Genomic DNA, 15,126 nt, shown 5'->3' with positions numbered 1-15,126 from the left:
GGGTGTGTCACGCCGCCATGGCCGCCCCTCAGCGGCGGCGCGCGCAATTCCCGCCTCCCCACTGCGCGTGCGCCAATCGCCGCCTCCTGCCCCAGCGGAGGCCCTTCCCTGGCTGCTGCGCACGCGCCGTTTTGCCCCGCCCCTTAATAGAGGCGCATGCGCCTCTTGGCCCCGCCCACCGGCGGCTCTATAAATACCCCGACGCTGCAGCGCTCGGCCTCTTTCTCGGCGGGCGGCGATGGTGGCTGCAGGTGAGTGCGATGGGGCGGCGGGGCCGCGGCCTTCTAACTCTTCCGCCTTTTTTCAAACATCTACCCAACGTGGATATCCGGAGAAGTCGCTCTCTCTCGGCTCTGTCCCTGTGGCGCACGGGAGCGTAGGCCTTCGGGCCGCTGACGTACAGTCCCTTTCCACGACGTTGGAGAACAAGCCGGGCCTCGGGCCTGCAGCCTGCATATTCCTACTGCTTCCCCGAGCCCTCGGGCCGTGACGGGGGAGATAAACCATGCAGGAAACAGCTTTCCCACCCAAAATGGCTTCGGGGCGGTGGGTGGGCGGGGAGACATGTGCCGCTCTGCACGGTTGGGGCGGGGTGAAAGGAGAAACTGAGCAATTACTTACAATGCATTATCTTTTCTATTTCCAGTTCTAAAATTAAAAAAGTTTGAAGCGAGCGGAGCACTGGTTTGGAAGGTGAGTAATATTGCATTAATATCGTCTCATTGTTGGCTGTGCGTAGTTTGACGGTTAATTTTATGCTTTTAATAACCTTGAGCTATTGCTCAGTGGCTTTACGGAAACTAAGTTGGATCGGATTGAAGTAATTTTATGCCGATGTAGGTTTTATAAGCATTTTTTTTAAAGCGAAAGCTCGGTTAGGCGTTCCCTAGTTTCTCTGGATTTGTTGGCCTCTGGATGGACGGGGGAAAGAGGCGGATTCCTGAATCCTCTTAAGGAAGAGCAATAACAAATCTTTAGGGAAGTGGAAGTGAACGATTGATCAGCTTTGAGGCATTCTTTGTGCCATATGGGAACTGGGGAAAGCAGAAACAAACATAGCGGAAAGTCAACAAGTCTTAGACCCCTTTAACTGCCCTTTCTTGCGCGTTAATCGGTCCCAGCGGGCCCTTTATCCCCGGTAAAGAAGAACATGTCATTAACGTGGAGCACTGGGGTGATACTGGGGAGGGCACGTGGTAGGCACATGTCACATTTGGCTAGGACTGGGGAAATGGCTGGACTTAAACTGGTCATCAGGTGTGTGATATGTGCTTCTTGCCGACTGGTAAACTTTCCTAATTTTATTTTTCTCTTCTAAATTATTACAGATACTGGGGACAGATTGTGATTAAATGCTGAGAGAAAACTATCCGCGTGTCTAGTGGGAGAGTGTAAGTATATGGAGAGTACTGCCCGGAATAATAAATAAAGGTGATAGCTAAGGTTCAGTTCATGCCAAAATGTAGCCACAGAGATTGGAATGGGCTGGAAGAGCCCCATGTATCAGAAGAAAAGGCCTGGTCACGTGCTGGGTTGTGGTGGTTGCTGAATTTTGGTACAGTGAAACCTGGGGCTGAGCTGCCCACAGGGAAGGCCGGTAGAGCCATGGGGCTGTGGTGAATTTGGCATGTACGGCCCCAAAAGGCGCTGCAAAGTCACGAGTAGGACTCTTAACTGGCCTGACACAGAGGGAGGGGGCTGCCTTGGGGGTCCTCTCAGAGGGTGAGAGCCCGGGGTGTAAGAAAAAAAGCCACGTGCTGTCGGTGTAGATTCGGACTTGGCGCCAACTGCCAGGAGGACATCAATCCACCCAACACCGCTCCAGCATGTTGAGGACATTCTGGGGGAAACAAATACTGGAGGGGTGGCTTATAGTACGGGAGCAAGGGCAGTAATTTGTACATCTGTGATACCTGAAATAAGACCCCAAAATATTGATTGTAAACCTGCATCTAGGTGCAGTAGAGAACTAAATAAACTTTATTTTCATTGCTTGGTGTGTTTCTTTGTGAGTGATGGATCGGTTAGTGCTGGAATATGAAAGAAATCGCAGGTGCTCCTGTTGGTGCCCCTCACTTGGAGTCAGAAGTGGGATTCCTGTGGGATAATTGTGTGGACTCTCTGGAGTGTGATGGTGAAAGGTGCAGAAACCCCTTTCAAACCCGTCTTATTAACTGCTCGAGCTGGATTTGGAGCAGGCAATACCTTCAGTGTAGTTTATGATCATCTCCTGGCAGATAAACCTTTATACAGCCCTTAAAGGTCAGACCCGGAATGGTTGCTGTGGTCTGTACCCTGGGTGTGCTGCTGGGGGGGAACGGCAGCTCAGCAAAATAATGAACAATGCTGATGCCATCAGCAGCTTCTGTGGTGGTTATGCTTAAATCAAAGGTTACAACACTGATTAATGAGTTACCAACTGCCAGCGTGCAGCAGTTGGCTGGATGTTCTGTCTGTGCCCCACCTGAAAGCCGAAGGGTCAGGTGATGGATGTGTAAGGACCCATGCCCGGATTGTTCCTCCGATAAACCAGGGTTGTCCCCCTCTGGAAGGGTTTTCTGGTCACCTGGGCCACTGGAGTGGCAGAATAAAAGTGGGCTTTCCAGATAAAGCAGTGGGGTGGTGGAAAGGTGGAGTGGTCTATAACAAAGATGAGGATGGAGAGCTGCAATGGGGGGGAACCCTGTGGTAGCAGGATCTGCCCCCAACTGGTGAGCCCCTGCAGGAAGCCGAAGCTTTTGGCTTTATCTTAAGCTAATGGTAATAATTAGGAGGACCAAAAAGTTCCAAAACTCCAATAACTGCACTCTGAGGGAGTCCTTGGAACTCTTAAGGAGTCCGGTTGTAAGGATGAATCTGTGATGACAAATAACGCCAGTTTTCAAATAAACAAAGTCCTGGAACCTTGCAACATTAGGCAGGCACAAATGCCAAAAATAAATTAAAATGGACAAAGTCGTGGTTGAGCGCTGACTGCAACTGGGAAACCTGCTGAAACTTCCTTGTTGTCTCTGTTGCTGACCCACAACCGATGCGTGTGTGTCACCAAACTTGTTGCTTTTATGCAAACCAATCCAAACAGATCGAATTAGGGGTAAATGAGTTAAATCGTAGACTGGTTTGGGTCGGAAGGGACCTCCAAAGGTCACCTGCTCCAAGGAGCCGGGACATCTTCAACGGGACCGGGTTGCTCAGAGCCCCGTCCAACCTGACCTGGAGTGTTTCCAGGGATGGGGCATCTCCCACCTCTCTGGGCGACCTGTTAAAATCGTAAGTTTGTATAATAAATTATAAGTTCATCAAATAGCTCAAGAACAAGCTTTGCTGGGCAGCATCTCTGCCGTGGCCCTGGCTGCCAGACCCGAGAGCGTGCGCCCGCCGGATTGTGTTAATACTCTTTGTCATGCTTCGTTATGGGCGCTCGATTAGTCTCTCCTTGGGTTAAATACCTTCAGTTTTGGGGTCGGTGTTTCCCCCGACCCGCGCTGGGCTCTGGGAGGGGGGAGGTGGCTGTTCGGTCCTCCGGCCGGCAGGGGGCGCTGTGCCGGGGCGAACGGCCGGCGCTGGGCCTCCCCTCCCGCCGCCGCCGCGCATGCGCGCTGAGGGCGCGCGGCAGCGGGCGGCGGAGCGGAGGTGAGAGCGCGGCGCGGCCCCGGGGGCGGCGGGGTGAGGTGGTGGGAGAACGGGGAGAGGAGAAGCCGGGAGGGGATGGGGCGGGGGGGGGGGGGGGGGGGGGGGGGGGGTCGGGTGTGCCTACCGAGCCCCGGCCCGCCCTCGGTGCGCCCGGTGGCCACAGCGAGCGGCAGCCGGCGGGAGGGAAGGCCGGGCCGGGCCTCGGGCCTGCGCCGGCCCCACGTGAGGCGCGGAATTCAAACGGCGGGAAGGGGGGTCGAGAGAAAGGGAGGGGGGGGGGCTCGGGGAGCCAGGCCCACGCGGGTCCGTGGGGCCGGGACACGCCGCCCGGCGCCACGGCTCGGTCCCTGGCAGCGGGGGGACACGATTCCTAACCCCCTCCCGCGGGGCCGTGTTCCTGCGTGGGGTGTGGAATGCGGGGGGAGGGCAGGCGGGGGGTTGGGGCTCTCCCCGGCCTGGCCTGGCGGCATTCCCCGCGCTGTCGTGACCCCCAGGGGAGGGTGGAGGGGCTTCAGGGTCGCCTGAGAGTGGGGACCGTGAATGAAACACTCAAGGAAAAAAAAAAAAAAAAAAACAAAACCACAAGACTACATTTTTCCAAAGCGGGAGATCTGTGCTCAAATCCTCATTCCGTTACCAGCCTCTCAGGTGATCTGAGGTGATTTTAAAGCAGAGAGAGGGAGGAAAAGATCCCAAAGAACTGACAGCCACGCTGTTGGGCTCCAGCAAAGCCCCTAACAGGGTGTCTTTGGTGTTCAGATCCAAGGCACTATGCCAGGGAAACGCACTGCGAAGAAGAGCCCGGGGCCAGAAGAAGACTCTCCTGGAAGGAAGAAGGTTAAAGGTAAGAAAAATCCCTGGGAGTTTTCCCTCCCTGTTCCTGGGGACCACCTTTAATGGAAGGGGTTTTCCCCCACTGTATATTATATATGTTATTTTTCTGCCCTGTAGTCTGCCACTCGTCCCATTGCGTCCAGCCCGGCCTGGTGCTGACGCTGGGGCAGGGGGATGTCGGCCAGCTGGGCCTGGGGGAGGACGTGATGGAGAGGAAGAAGCCGGCCCTGGTGCCGCTGCCGGAGATGATGGTGCAGGTGGAAGCCGGAGGGATGCACACAGTGTGCCTCAGCCAGACGGGAAAAGTGAGTGCAGTGGCGAGGGGGGAAGATGGGGAGGCTGAGCCATGCTTCCCTGCAAGCTCAGGGACATGTCCTGGAGCAGGGGGGTCTGAATCGGACCCTGCTCTGCCCAGACATGTAGCTCACTCCAGCTCCGGGGTTAAGCATGGTCTCTGTGCCACAGACCACAAAATTTTAGGGGGTCAAAGGGACAATTCAGCCTGGTGAGTCTCTGTGCCCTGGATTCACACTCAACCTGTTGCCTTTCTGGGTCCGATCCTGACCGTCTTGCGTTCTATCTGCAGATCTACACCTTTGGCTGCAACGATGAAGGCGCCCTCGGGCGTGACACCTCTGCAGAAGGGTCGGAGACCACACCGGGGCTGGTGGATCTGCCAGAAAAGGTGGTGCAGGTCTCTGCAGGGGACAGCCACACGGCTGCGCTGACGGAGGACGGCAGGGTGTTTGTCTGGGGCTCTTTCCGGGTATGTTGATTTCTCAGATACTGGAAGCTCTCCTGATGGTTGCTGCCTCTGTGACTCACGTCCCCGTGTCTGTCTCTCCACCCAGGATAACAATGGGGTGATTGGCTTGCTGGAGCCCATGAAGACGAGCTCCATTCCTGTGCTGCTCCAGCTCAGTGCACCCATCGTTAAAATTGTCTCAGGTGAGCAAGGTCCTGGGGTGTGCGTTGGTGTGGGATCGGGCTGGTGCATGAAGCTTTTGCAACCCTGGGGAGGAGGTGAAGGTCCAGAAGGTCCATGTCCTTTTCCTCCCCCTTGGCTGCTCCGAGCCAGGTACAAGGCTGTGCTTGCTCTCATTTGGCTCTTGAGAGAACAGACCTTGTATCTCTTCTAGCCCCAACAATACTGTTAATATTTGACCCGTTCTGATGTAAAATGCCTTACAAGAGTGCCCTGACCTTGACTCCGCAGGGTCACAGCGCTCGCCCTCTTCTCTAAACTTGGGGAAGCTGGGCAGAGCAGCTGCTGAACTTGTCTAGGGGCCAGGTGAGGTTGGGGGGGATCTGTCCCCCAAACCGTCCCAGAGAAACTTCTTTGGAGTTTCAGATGGGGAACTGGGATCAGGAAGAGGGAGATCCTCGTGTTTTAAGTTGTGCCAGAAGCTGCTGTCAAGGTATCCCCACTGAATTCTAGAAAGCTGGGACAGCTGGGGTTTATATGTGGGATCTCAGCCCCTGGGTCTTGCTGGGTTCCTGGAGCGTGACTCCTGCTTCGCTCTTCTCATCTCCTCCCAGGGAACGACCACTTAGTGATGCTGACGGTGGATGGTGACCTCTTCACGTGCGGCTGCGGCGAGCAGGGCCAGCTGGGGCGAGTGCCAGCGCTCTTTGCCAACCGAGGAGGAAGGAAAGGGCTGCGTGAGTTGCTTTGGTGCTCAGAGACGTGCGGTGCTGTGTCCTTCGGCCCCAGCTCTGCACTTTGCAGAGGAGCAAAGAGACCCTGTCTCTTCCCCTGCTGCTCGAGGGCTTGTGTGTAAATCTGTTGCTTGAATTCATTGAGCTGAATCTAAGGGGGGAAGAAAAGGGTGTAAATCATTGGTCCTCCTATGACACCTTGTCTCCTGCCCCCAGAGCGCCTGCTGGTCCCCCAGCGGGTCCCTGTCAGAGGCAAAGGCAACAGAGGCAAAATGCGCTTCCAGGATGCCTTTTGTGGGGCTTACTTCACTTTTGCCGTCACGCAGGAGGGACACATCTATGGATTTGGCCTCTCCAACTACCACCAGCTGGGTGAGCTTCACTTATGCCCCCCCACGTCTCCTGCCTGCTTTGGTCTGGCTGCAGACTCCCTGGTCCCGTGCTCCCCTGGCCTGGTGGGGAGATGCAGCCGGGTACCCCGGATCCCGAACACCGAGCACTTGCTGGACACACCAGAGCTGGAAATTGGGGTGGGGGTCAGCCTGCATAGCTCAGGGTTTAGGTGTCAGCTCCTGCAGCCGGTGGGTTTGAGCAGAAATTTGATTTTGTGGGCTTGGGGCGGCTGTGTTAGTCTCTGGTGGGGTGAGCCCCAGGGTGGATGGCTCAGTGCCGGTGCCAGGCCTGGGCTGTCCGTGCACGCCGACCTGATCTGCCTGGGTTTTTGCATCCTACCCCACAGGGACCCAGGGCACCGAGCCCTGCTTCTCCCCGCAGAACCTGACGTGCTTCAAGAACTCCACCAAGTCCTGGGTCGGGTTCTCCGGTGGGCAGCACCACACGGTGTGCGTCGACTCGGAGGGTGAGTGCCAGCGGGAAGGGTGGGCTGGGAGTCACACAGAGTGGGACAGGGTGGGACTCCCATAGCCCTCATCCCGGCTGGAGAGGTGTTGGGGTGAGGGTGACGTGCTGTGGAGCCCTCCAAGTCCTCGCTGTTCAAGGCAACAAGGGTGGAATGAATTTGCCGCAGAGGGCAGGGGAGGATGACCGGAACCCACAGTCACTTGTGAACTCTGCTCTCACAGGCTCAGTAGTCTGTCCAGGCACCCACCCTATGGATTTTGGGAAGCTCGATGGTCTCTGTCCCACCCTGCACCTCCTGGTTGGGATCTAGGGTGTGGTAGCGGGGAGCGATGCTTCTCCAGGAGCCAAACCAGGGGGAGAGCGTCTGTCTGTGGCCTGCTGCAGGCTTCTGCCCCCCCGCATAACCTCTCCTGTGTGTCTGTCCTGCTCCAGGTAAAGCCTACAGCCTGGGCAGGGCCGAGTACGGTCGGCTGGGCCTCGGAGCGGGGGCAGAGGAGAAAAGCACGCCCACAGTCATCCCGGAGCTCCCCAGCATCTCTTCTGTTGCGTGCGGTGCATCAGTCGGCTATGCCGTCAGCAGTGATGGTGAGTGCCACAGGCCTCCGTGGGCTTGGGAACACCACCCTAGCTACTTTCCCCACCCCTCATCCATCCATCCTTCTTCCCCCCTGGATCTGGGTGGCCCCACACAACCTCATCGCACACTGCTGGCTGGGTCGGGACTGGAGCCAGGTCCTGGCGCTGATTATGCACCCGGCTTGGGGGCAGCTGGGCAGCAGCTGCTCAAATATTTTTGTGGGCCATTGGCAACAAGGCTCCTAACAGGGTGTTGACCGGGATGGGGTTGTTGGCCTGCCGGTCCCTTCTACGCACCCTGAACTCCGCTGCTGCGAGACCTGCGTGCTTTGGTGCCGTGCGTGCTCGTGCGCAGCATCTGCAGCCCACGGCTGTGGGACGGAGGGCTTGTGGTGGGCTGATGGCTCTGGTTTATTCTCTGGGGGAAAAATGCTGCCTTGGTTGTGTGATGAAACGCCTCTTTGAGTTGCCAAGCGCTGCTCCTCTTCCTCCTGCCTGCGTCTCAGGCACCCATCGCTCATCCCCCTGCCCGGGTGCAACGTCCCCATGGGTTCGGCTGCTGGGGCCCCATCCCACCCCATCCTGCTGCCACTTTGAAGTCAAAATTTGCTGTCACCTCTATTTCAGGACGAGCGTTTGCCTGGGGTATGGGCACCAACTACCAGCTGGGCACAGGGGAGGAGGACGACGTCTGGAGCCCTGTGGAGATGACGGGCAAGCAGCTGGAAAACCGCACCGTCCTAGCCGTGTCCAGTGGTGGCCAACACACGGTGCTGCTGGTCAAGGACAAGGAGCAGAGTTGATGAAACGATGCCGCACAGCCGAGCCCAGCGGGATCACGGGACCCGTGCACACACCCCCACCTTCCGCCCAGGTCGGACGATCGGTTTCCATCTCTGGTCTCCCACCGGTGGCGGTGGGGAGGGTGGGAGACTCCCGGAGCCGGGCCCCGGCAGCGTCTGCGTGGCTGGAGCAGGGCTCTTCAGGGATGCTCGTCGTTTCTCCCTGCAAGCACATGTCTGTCTTCCCGTGGTGCTTGGTGCTCTGTCAGCTCCCCCTGGGTTAGCTTGGTCCTAAACTGATCTCAGTGCTGTGGCTGGATGAGTTTTCCACTTCTTGTTTGTCTTTTTTTTTTTTTTTTTTTTTTTTTTTAATATTTCCTGGCCTGGCAAAGCTGAGGGCCTCGTTCTTCACTACACGAAAGGGTTTGGGCATTGGGCTTTCTGAGATCCTCACATTCCCCGAGTCTTTGGGTGCTCCCCCCGTCCCCTTAACCTGAACATCTTTTACCTCTTGACTTGGATTTGTCTGCTGCCACCCACCAAACCCCCTCGGGGCTCGTTCCAGGGGAGAGCTCAGTCCAGCAGAAACTCTCTGGCGGAGCTCTCTCCTGCACCCAACGCTTGTAGCTGCTGTGGGGAGATGCTCCCGGGCAGCTGGGAGCCTGCAAGGGGGAAACACTGCTGGATGATGCCCATCCTGCGCTATGTACGGAGCTGTGGCTGCTGGAAAAGTGGGGGCTCCTGCCTCCCACCCATCACCGCTTCCTTATCTGAGCCAAAATCCCCCAGGCAGTGAGGTCGGGAGCCGGTTCCCCCGCTCCCTCCTGCCTGCAGCGGCCGCCTCCAGCGCTGCTTTTTGCAGTCTCAGCCGTTCTTGCTCTTTCCCATTGACTTCGGAAACCCAACAAAATCCATCCCACGGGTGGGGACTTTGTTCTTGTAATTTTTTCCTCTTTCCTTTGCTGAGGAAGGAGCTTCATTTGCTGTTAGGGCCTTGCTGAGAAGACAACCAAAACCCAGCTATGCATCGAATCGCTCGAAACAACGGGACTCCCTCCCTATAGCCTCTGGTCTCGCTCCAAACTGGTCTCGCTCTGTGCGCCCGGCTTGTCCCATCTTCTCTTTCCGTGCTGCCTTCCAGGTACCTGGACTGAGAAAGGGGGTCTGCGAAGATTAAATTTTACCAGTTAAGTTATAGCAATAGGGGGGAAGTGGGAGGTGTGTGCGGGGCAGGGGCGGGGAGGGGAGGGGGTGGCTCAGAGTAGGTTGAATTTTTTTAAAAGAAAATGTAAAGTATTTTGGTTGATTAATTGATGAAGAGAGGAAGAAAACTGTAATCTTTTAACATTTGGAATAAACTGAGTTTTGATAAAGCCTGGGTTTTCCTGCGGTTGGGAGGGGTGGGCGGCCCTCCTGTGGGACAGGCCAGCTCTGGGACCACGGCTGAGTTCAGGAGGGGCTCCTCGTGTCCCCTCCTGTGACCTCGCTCCACAAATCCTGCAGCGTTGCTGTCCCCGAGCTCCCACGGGAGCTGCGCCGCCAGCTGAGCTTTGGCATCTGCTCTGAGGTGGCTGTGGGGAGGGGAGCACAGGGCTGAGCAGATGCTCAGCACCCTTCGGCCGGTGCTTCCAGGGGAGATGGGGATGCACTGAGGACACCTCTGCCTCCTGCCACCCCCGGGCAAGGGGCTGCTGTGGCCACCACGGCGTAGGGCCAGTCCTCTGTGGCCGTGGCACTTGGTGACAGGCTGAGATGGGTGCTTGCTTTGTAGGGGTGTGGGACCACCCTTGGGTGCTGCTGTGGTCCCAGCGTGGCCACAGCTCCGTCCGCTGCTGTATGCGGGTGCACGTGTGCAGTTGTGGGACACGGCCGCAGGATGGCAGCAAGAGAAGGCGCTGGGGGCTGCTGGACCACTGGACTGGGGGATGTGGGACAGGGAAAGGGGATGGTCCCCTTGGGACCCCTCCTGTCCCCTTGGGACCTCTATTCCTGGCATATTTGGGCCTCCAGAGACATGGCTGAGCCCACTGGTGTGGCTGGAAGGTGTCGTGGCACATCCCTGCCACCGGCTGGGCACTCACGGCGGCTCTGTCGACATGTGTGTGTGTCCCGGCACTGACCGAGCAAATTTCTGCATCCTGGTGTGACCAGAGCCCCCTCCCGGTGTCTGTTTACCCTTAAAAAGTTTGGGAGGGAGCAGTTTCCTTAATGACCCTCTGCTTGGGGGTGGGCTTTGGGCAGGTGGTCGGTGGGTACCAGGAGCAGCTCGGGCTGCCGCAGCCTCTCACCTCCGCTGCTCCCACATCTTTTGGGCTGGGGAAGGACGAGCTTTGGTCTGCAATGACATACAGCTTTGGTTTGCCATGAGATACAGCCTCAGCGTGGAGCTGGTGGGGGTCTAGCACGAGGCTGGGGGTGCTGCAGGCATCCCCTCCTCCCACCCACCGCTAAAGACCGGGTTTGTGTTCGGTGGGTGCAGCGTTGGGCTTCAGAAGGGCTTTCCCCCCCCCCCCCCCCCCATGTAAGTGTGAAGTTGAGATGTGGGGCCACAGGGAGTGTTTTATTGCCAAGGATGGAGCCCGTAATTTGCCGTCGCTGCGGGCTGAGCCCTGGGCGAGTGTTGGCTAATAGCATGGCTAATGCTGATCCCTGGGGACCGTCACCTTCTGTTTGATGCTCCTCCATCAAATGCCACCTGCTGGTGCTGGGTACCTGGTGGGGAAATTGCGTGTTGCCTCGGGCCTGATTCCCAGCGACAAACTCAATGTTAGTGTCTTGTTTCCAAAAACAGCACTGGTATTTTTATATTCCTTCCAGGGAAAAAAAAAAACAAAACAAAACATCTCTCACCCTGACTTACTTTGCCACCCTTTTTTCAAGCCCATCGAAGCTGCCGTGACACAGACGGCTCTGCAAAGTCCCACTGCGGCGGCTGCTTTACATGTGTCTTCGCACACTTTGCTTTGAACCTCGCCGACCTATTTATAGCTAAGAAATGCAGAGAGACTTAATAAAGAGAGACGTGGGACTCCTCCGGCATCGGGGCGATGCTGCCGAGCCACGGTGGCTGCTGGGGTTGGAAGAGCGGTTTCTCGCTCCGCCGAGTGGAAGGAGGCAACTCCGGCCCCAGCTCTTGGGCTGGGGTTGGATGCGGATGCACTGAATTGCCAGTTAAGCCTAGTTTGGGGAGTTTGAGGTGTGGGGTTTGGTGCAATTCCTGGATAGTTTGGCTGCTAAAGAGGGTAAGGACTCTGTAGAGGTGATGTCCTGTTCGAAACCCAATGGAAAACGATTTTAGGAAGGACAAAACTCAGCCCGGTGAGGGCTGGAGCCCCCCCGAGGCGTTGCTGGCAGCGCGGAGGGGAAGGGGACGTACAGAGCAGCCGGGGAGGGACGTGAGGGACCCGGCCAGCCTGGCAGCGATGGGTTTTGCTGTGCAGCCTCCCCGGGGGCTGGCTGGGCTTTGGCTCTCGCCTCCTCGTCACCCCTTTGGCTGCCGGTCCCTGGGTCTGGTGTCCCTGGTGGGTCCAGCTCCGCTCCCAGCTTCCCCCCCACCGTCAGCTCGGGGCAGCTCTTCCCCATCCCTCCTTCTCAGTCCCCCCCGTTGGACAGGGAAGAGTTTTGCAATGCAAAACCGAAGCAAGAAAAGCCGGTGCAAGGGACCAAGCTGGTACCCGGTTTGCTCTGGTTGCACCGCGAAGCTCCCGTCCCTCTGAACCGCAGTGTCCCCATCCGGGTGCAGCACACGGCAAAGCGCCCGGTGGGTGGACAGGATTCCTCCTCCTTTCTGCTGAGCGGGATTTTCCTTATTTCCTCGGCTGCCGGTGCTGCCGAAAGCTCAGCCATCCCTTATTGCCTCGGGTGCTGGCGAGCGGGGAGCCTCTGGCGGTGGCCGGGCTCTGCTCCCGAGCACCAGCCACAACCCCGGAGAGCGAACGCCCGCCCGGCTCTTGGCCAAGGGCTGGTTTGTCCCTCCTGGGTGACACCGACCCTGGGGCAGGGACACCCGTACGGAGGGGTCGGCTCATGCTGGTCCTGCCCAACCTCCACCTCCTCCTCAAATTTCCCCGCAGTGCGAGCCAGGATGCCTCATCCCACTACTCCCAGTTGCTCCCCATCCTCTTAGCACAGGTGGGTTTTAGCATCCATCCCCCAGATTTGGGCACTTTCTTGCAGCACGAGCAGGATGGAGCTGGTGGTACCATCCTCCATGGTCCTCCCGGGGCTGGATCCTGCCTGGAACCGCTGCAATTCCCTCCTCCATCTCCTGCAGCTGGGGACAAACCCCTGATTGTTCCCAAACGGGACGGGATTGTTCCCATCTGCCTGTCTTCGAGGGGTCGATCCTGCTCCTGGGAAGGGGAAAACATCCCCTGGTGAGCAGGGACCCCGCTGGTATTCTCAAATACGGGAAAACAGGGCTGGGGAGAACAATAGGATTTAAAATATTCAGAGCTGATGAATCAGCCGGTGGTGTTTTGGGAGCTGGAGTGACACTTCAATGGGAAGCTGCTGGAAATTGGGGGAAGGATGAGCCCCCGCACGGTGGGGAGAGGGTGGGTGAAGGAAAACAGCTTAATTGAGGAAAGGGAAACATCTCATTAATGAGGTTTTGCACCGGCAGAGCGCGGCGGTGGTGGTTTAGGGAGGAGGAGGAGGAGGAATTGGGGTCCTGTGGTGGGGTTTTGGGGAGGAACCCCGGCCGTGCCAGGGTCCGGCCTCGGTGCCCGGCAGAGCCGCCGGCACAGCCAGACCCTTTCTCATTGCCGGCGGGGGGGTCCCAGGTCGGCGACTCCCATCCCGCGCTCCCGGTCCCCATCTGTTGCTATTCGAAGTGCGTAAAAGGCTTTTAATTGACAGACAAAAGATGGGAACGTGGGATTTGGGGCTTTTAGCATCCGCGGAGGATGAGCTCTGGTGTTGTGAGGCTCTTTTGTCTCCGGAATAAAAGCACTCGGTGTGTTGTTTGAGCGATGGGTGGGTTTTGTGGGTGGGTTTGGTTGTTTTTTTTTTTCTTGTTTTTTAACACGTTGCTTTTTTGGATGCCAAAAAAAAAAAAAAAATCTACCTATGCAATGCTCCTGCAGCATCTGCCGGGAGGGAATTGCGTCTTCGAGAGGGTTTGGGGCGTACTGAGTTGATTTCTTGGCCTCCTTTTTACTGCCTCAAAGAGGAAACGAGCTTTAATTACTGCCGAGTCGCCCGCTGGCGCGGCCGCGTGGTTTTCCCCGGGCTTTGGGAAGCGGCTAATTAAACAGCCTGCTGCGGCGCGGCGGGTCGCGCGGGTCTTTAATGATGGGTCTGCGAGCGAGGGAGAGAATTTGGTCACTGCACCGGGAGGTCTCGCCTCCCTGAGTCTTATCGTTAAGGCCGGGAACCTACCCAGTATATCCCAGTATAACTGGGGTGCGCAATGGTGTGGTGCCGTTCCCGGTAGAGGAGCGTGTTGGGTCTCTTGGGAGATGGGAATTGGGTTGGAGTAACGATGCGTGGAGCTCTCTGCCCCCTCCCAAAACTGCTGAAGTCCCGGTTCATCTGCTTTAACAGTCTAAAAATAGAGAAAACTTCTCGCCCGGCTCAGGATGTCGCTCCGGAGGTGGGGAACGGGAGCCCCGGCGCTCCCACGGGACATCAACCACCCCCCCCCCCCCGGCTGATCCCTGCGCTCTGCCCGTTCCTCCCCGTCCCGCTTAAATTAAATAGCACGAGTTGAGCAGAATTTGTAACTCTGAAAGGAGATGGGGGAGAAAACAAGAAAAAAGCCCTAGTAATTATTATTCATAGTGTTTGGGGTTTTTTTTTTGTGTGTGTGGTTTATTTTTTTTTTTTTCTTTTTAAATGATGAATTGCAAGTCAAGAAGCGTCTCTCCAGGGCTGAGAGCCTGAATCCAACCTGGGCTGCTCCTGAGCGAGGGCGGTGGGAGATAGCGCCGGCGTCCTCGCCAGGAAAGCCAGATTTACTCATTTCCATCCGCGTAATAATGCAATTACAAAGTCAGCCTAAACCTGCGGCGCAGACAAAGAAACGGGCGGCTTCGTAATTAATCACACGTGTAAGAATAAAGCCTGTTACATTAGGGTTCATTATTCGGTGGATTAATTAAAAAAAAAAAAATATATATATATATAAAAAAGAACGTTTTCTGCAGTAGCGAATGTGGTGTTAAATTGCAAAGACGGTCCCTGGAAATAGCTGGTGGGTGCGTGGCAGCTCCCGTGCGCTCGCAGACGTCGCTGCATTATTCAGCTGGGCTGGCTGCTGGTTTAACTGGGCTGTGAAATCGCTGGAGTCGGCGCCCGGCTTCGTTTTCCGAAGGCGCTGGGTGATGGAGAGGGGTATTAGAGCACCGCTGGAGCAGTGATGCCCCCGCTAAAAATCACCTCCGGGCTGGAAATCTGCTTTTTGCATCCGCCCCGTTCTCTTCCCGGTTTCGCCGGTCTTTGGGAACTCGCAAAACACTTTGCGAATTGACACGGCCGAAGCGATAAACGCTTTAAAATCCGAAGTCTCATGAAGCGGGAGCAGAGTTAGAGGCTCCGACACCCCTTTCCCTCGCGTTTGCACTAAATCCTCATTTGCATTTAAATTACAAATGTAATTTGGGCCGGAATTTGAGCTGCTGGGCTATTAAAATAAAACTATCTGGATGACCGGCAGCAGAGGGACGTCTCGATGCGCCGCGAAGGCTTTTGGTTACCGGAGCTTGCAAAATAACCTCAGCTAAAGGGGCTGGGGTTTTTTGGTTGTGGGTTTTTTGGGTTTTTTTTGTTTTGTTTTTTT

At 56.7% G+C, this 15,126-nt stretch overlaps 1 protein-coding gene and 1 long non-coding RNA gene across 2 annotated transcripts; both read left to right on the top strand.

The window, feature by feature from the left end:
- The first annotated feature begins 640 nt into the window (after positions 1–640).
- LOC309680550 lies at positions 641–1,992 on the top strand. Its single transcript, XR_014269958.1, has 2 exons — positions 641–693; positions 1,329–1,992. It is a non-coding gene; the product is annotated as an uncharacterized lncRNA (long non-coding RNA).
- A 1,617-nt stretch (positions 1,993–3,609) lies between these two features.
- On the top strand, positions 3,610–9,558 carry RCC1 (regulator of chromosome condensation 1). The gene is made up of 10 exons (XM_082494175.1): positions 3,610–3,633; positions 4,393–4,477; positions 4,585–4,772; positions 5,054–5,233; positions 5,319–5,415; positions 6,007–6,129; positions 6,343–6,498; positions 6,866–6,985; positions 7,420–7,572; positions 8,191–9,558. The coding sequence occupies exons 2-10, from the start codon at positions 4,405–4,407 to the stop codon at positions 8,364–8,366; spliced, it is 1,266 nt and encodes a 421-aa protein (XP_082350301.1). The 5' UTR covers positions 3,610–3,633; positions 4,393–4,404; the 3' UTR covers positions 8,367–9,558.
- Positions 9,559–15,126: the final 5,568 nt, after the last annotated feature.

The sequence above is a fragment of the Vanellus vanellus genome (assembly GCF_965231255.1).
Source record: "Vanellus vanellus genome assembly, chromosome: 22".
Classification (NCBI taxonomy): Eukaryota; Metazoa; Chordata; class Aves; order Charadriiformes; family Charadriidae; genus Vanellus; species Vanellus vanellus.
The sequence above is the reverse complement of the archived record's forward strand: the minus strand, read 5'-3'. Positions and strand labels throughout refer to the sequence as shown.